This window comes from Triticum aestivum, chromosome 5B, assembly GCF_018294505.1.
Source record: "Triticum aestivum cultivar Chinese Spring chromosome 5B, IWGSC CS RefSeq v2.1, whole genome shotgun sequence".
In the NCBI taxonomy this organism is placed as follows: domain Eukaryota; kingdom Viridiplantae; phylum Streptophyta; class Magnoliopsida; order Poales; family Poaceae; genus Triticum; species Triticum aestivum.
The window spans coordinates 40,585,635-40,587,988 of record NC_057807.1 but is presented as its reverse complement, the minus strand read 5'-3'; the positions used below and the strand labels follow the sequence as shown (position 1 = coordinate 40,587,988).

The 2,354-nt window shown below is 51.9% G+C and overlaps 1 protein-coding gene across 1 annotated transcript; it reads left to right on the top strand.

Moving 5' to 3' along the window:
- Positions 1-629: 629 nt before the first annotated feature.
- On the top strand, positions 630-1,798 carry LOC123115575 (tricetin 3',4',5'-O-trimethyltransferase-like). The gene has a single exon (XM_044536708.1). The coding sequence runs from the start codon at positions 661-663 to the stop codon at positions 1,714-1,716; it is 1,056 nt and encodes a 351-aa protein (XP_044392643.1). The 5' UTR covers positions 630-660; the 3' UTR covers positions 1,717-1,798.
- The last annotated feature ends 556 nt before the right edge of the window (positions 1,799-2,354 follow it).

Below are 2,354 nucleotides of genomic sequence, written 5' to 3'. Positions count from 1 at the left end.
GCCGGAGGTGAGAAAGAAGAGGAAACAGAGGAAGAAGAGAGCGAGCTGGGGAGAGGAGTGAGTGAGACGTAGAGGAGTGAGTGAGCCGGTCGGCTGTTTTGACCTGGCCCTGGCTGGTTCCAACCGGCCCGAGGCACTAACATCCGCGAGTCGGGCGCCGTTAGCCGTTAGGGCACGCGCCAGGCCTGCCATGTGAGGAAAGCGGTTAAACTAGCTAAAACGACGATCAACACGGCTTGGTAGTTTTTTGTCACAAAATTTAAAATTTTCGGTAGTTATCAGTCATTTTTTTGAAAGTGGTAGTTCTGTCGGACGGTAACCCCTAATGTGGTAGTTTTTTGTCAAATACTCGTGTAGGGAGGGTGGGGGTGGTAGATTGTCAGTGATATTCGGCCGGGAGCAGGGCGCCTGGGGTTGGCATGCCCTTAGATTTGATACTGGTCTGTAAGAAAACCGTGAAGTGGTACCAATTCGTTATCCTAACCTTAATTGTTATACCAGCTTGCAATTAACTCCATCTGGTCAGTTGAATCACCAAGAACGACGGTCTAATGTATCTGATGTACCGTACAACAAGCTATAAATAGACCCTTAACAAGCAGACTGCCGGCATCCAACACCACGCAGACACAGCAACCAGCCCAGCCCAATAATTAGGAAATGGCCGACGACAGGGAGGCCTTCATGTACGCGTTGCAGCTCTCATTGGCGGCTATCGTGCCAATGACACTCAAGAGCGTGGTGGAGCTGGGCATGCTAGAGATCCTTGTCGGCGCCGGTGGGAAGATGCTGTCGCCATGGGAGGTGGCCGTGCAGCTGCCGTCGGCTAACCCGTGCGCCCCGGCTATGCTGGACCGCATGCTGCGGCTGATGGCGTCGTACAACATCGTGTCATGCGAAGTGCAGCAAGGGAAGGACGGCCTGATCACCCGCCGGTACGGCGCCGCACCGGTGTGCAAGTGGCTCACCCCTGACAAGGACGGCGCTTCCCTAGGCCCGCTCATCCTCCTGAACGACAAGATCCTTATGGAGACCTGGTATCATCTCAAGGACACGGTGCTGGACGGTGGCCAACCCTTCGACAGGGCATACGGAATGACGCTGTTCGATTACCAGGCTGTGGATCCACGATTCAACGGCGTGTTTAATGAGGCCATGAAAAGCCACTCCACCTTCATCATCAGGAACCTCCTCCAGTTCTACAGGGGCTTTGATGATGATGCCGTCAGTACACTTGTCGACGTCGGTGGCGGCCTCGGCGCCACCCTCCACGCCATCACTTCCAGGTACCCGCACATCAAGGGGGTAAACTTCGACCTCCCCCACGTCATCTCCCAAGCTCCTTCTTTCACAGGCGTGCAGCATGTGAGCGGCGACATGTTCGACAAGGTGCCCTCTGGGGACGCCATCCTCATGAAGGGGATACTCCATGACTGGACCGACGAGCACTGCACCAAGCTTCTGAGGAACTGCTACGATGCACTGCCTGGGCACGGCAAGGTGGTCGTCGTGGACTGCGTCATGCCGGAGAAACCGGATGACACGCCCGAGGTGAAGACGATGTTCAAGCTGGATATTCTCATGCTCATGCAGACGCCCGGCGGCAAGGAGAGGTGTCTGAAGGAGTTCCAAGAGCTGGCCAGGACCGCCGGTTTTGTCAGCGTCAACGCCACCCACATCTGCAGCAGCGCCTGGGTCGTTGAGCTGATGAAGTAAATCTTCATCGGTGCTTTCGAGCTTCCTTGTTTTCTCTCGATCGTTTTAGCGTGTGTCATGTCTTTTTTAATTATATAAGGCAGAACCCAGGGTTGTAGCCCATTTCCATTTCTAGATCAATAATTCCTAGTGCTTTTTACCTTTCTTGCGTACTCCTGCTGAACCAGTTGCTAGCCATATGTTTAGGACGCTATTTTCTCCTATTAAGTAAGATTCATAAGCTTAATAAGCCCAAAGATTGAAAAGTACGGACCATTTTATAATTAAACCGGACCATTTGTAAATTAAAATAGAAAAAGAAATCTAGCTACTCTCTTCTCTGTCTCCTTCAGAAAAAGAAAGCTAAGGCAATTGATGTTGAATAAACAAAATTACACCGAACCAATTAGGAGTTTTCAGAGATTATGCCCAGCGTCACATGACACTACTTCATTGTATGCAACACGAGGAACCGATCAAGAAAGACGAAGAAGACGTGCACAAGTTCAAGATCGAGGTTAGACAAGCATGCATGTATCAGAACAACAATGTGATCAAGGCTGCAGCTGCTGCTGCGAGGACTAACGACACAAGGGAAATTCCGGCAGGAACTGAAGGCCACCGATCCCCACCATCGCGCGACACGGACGTCGAAAGCT

Coding starts and splice junctions, on each gene's coding strand:
- LOC123115575 (XM_044536708.1), top strand. CDS start 661: ATGGCCGACGACAGGGAGGCCTTCATGTACGCGTTGCAGCTCTCATTG.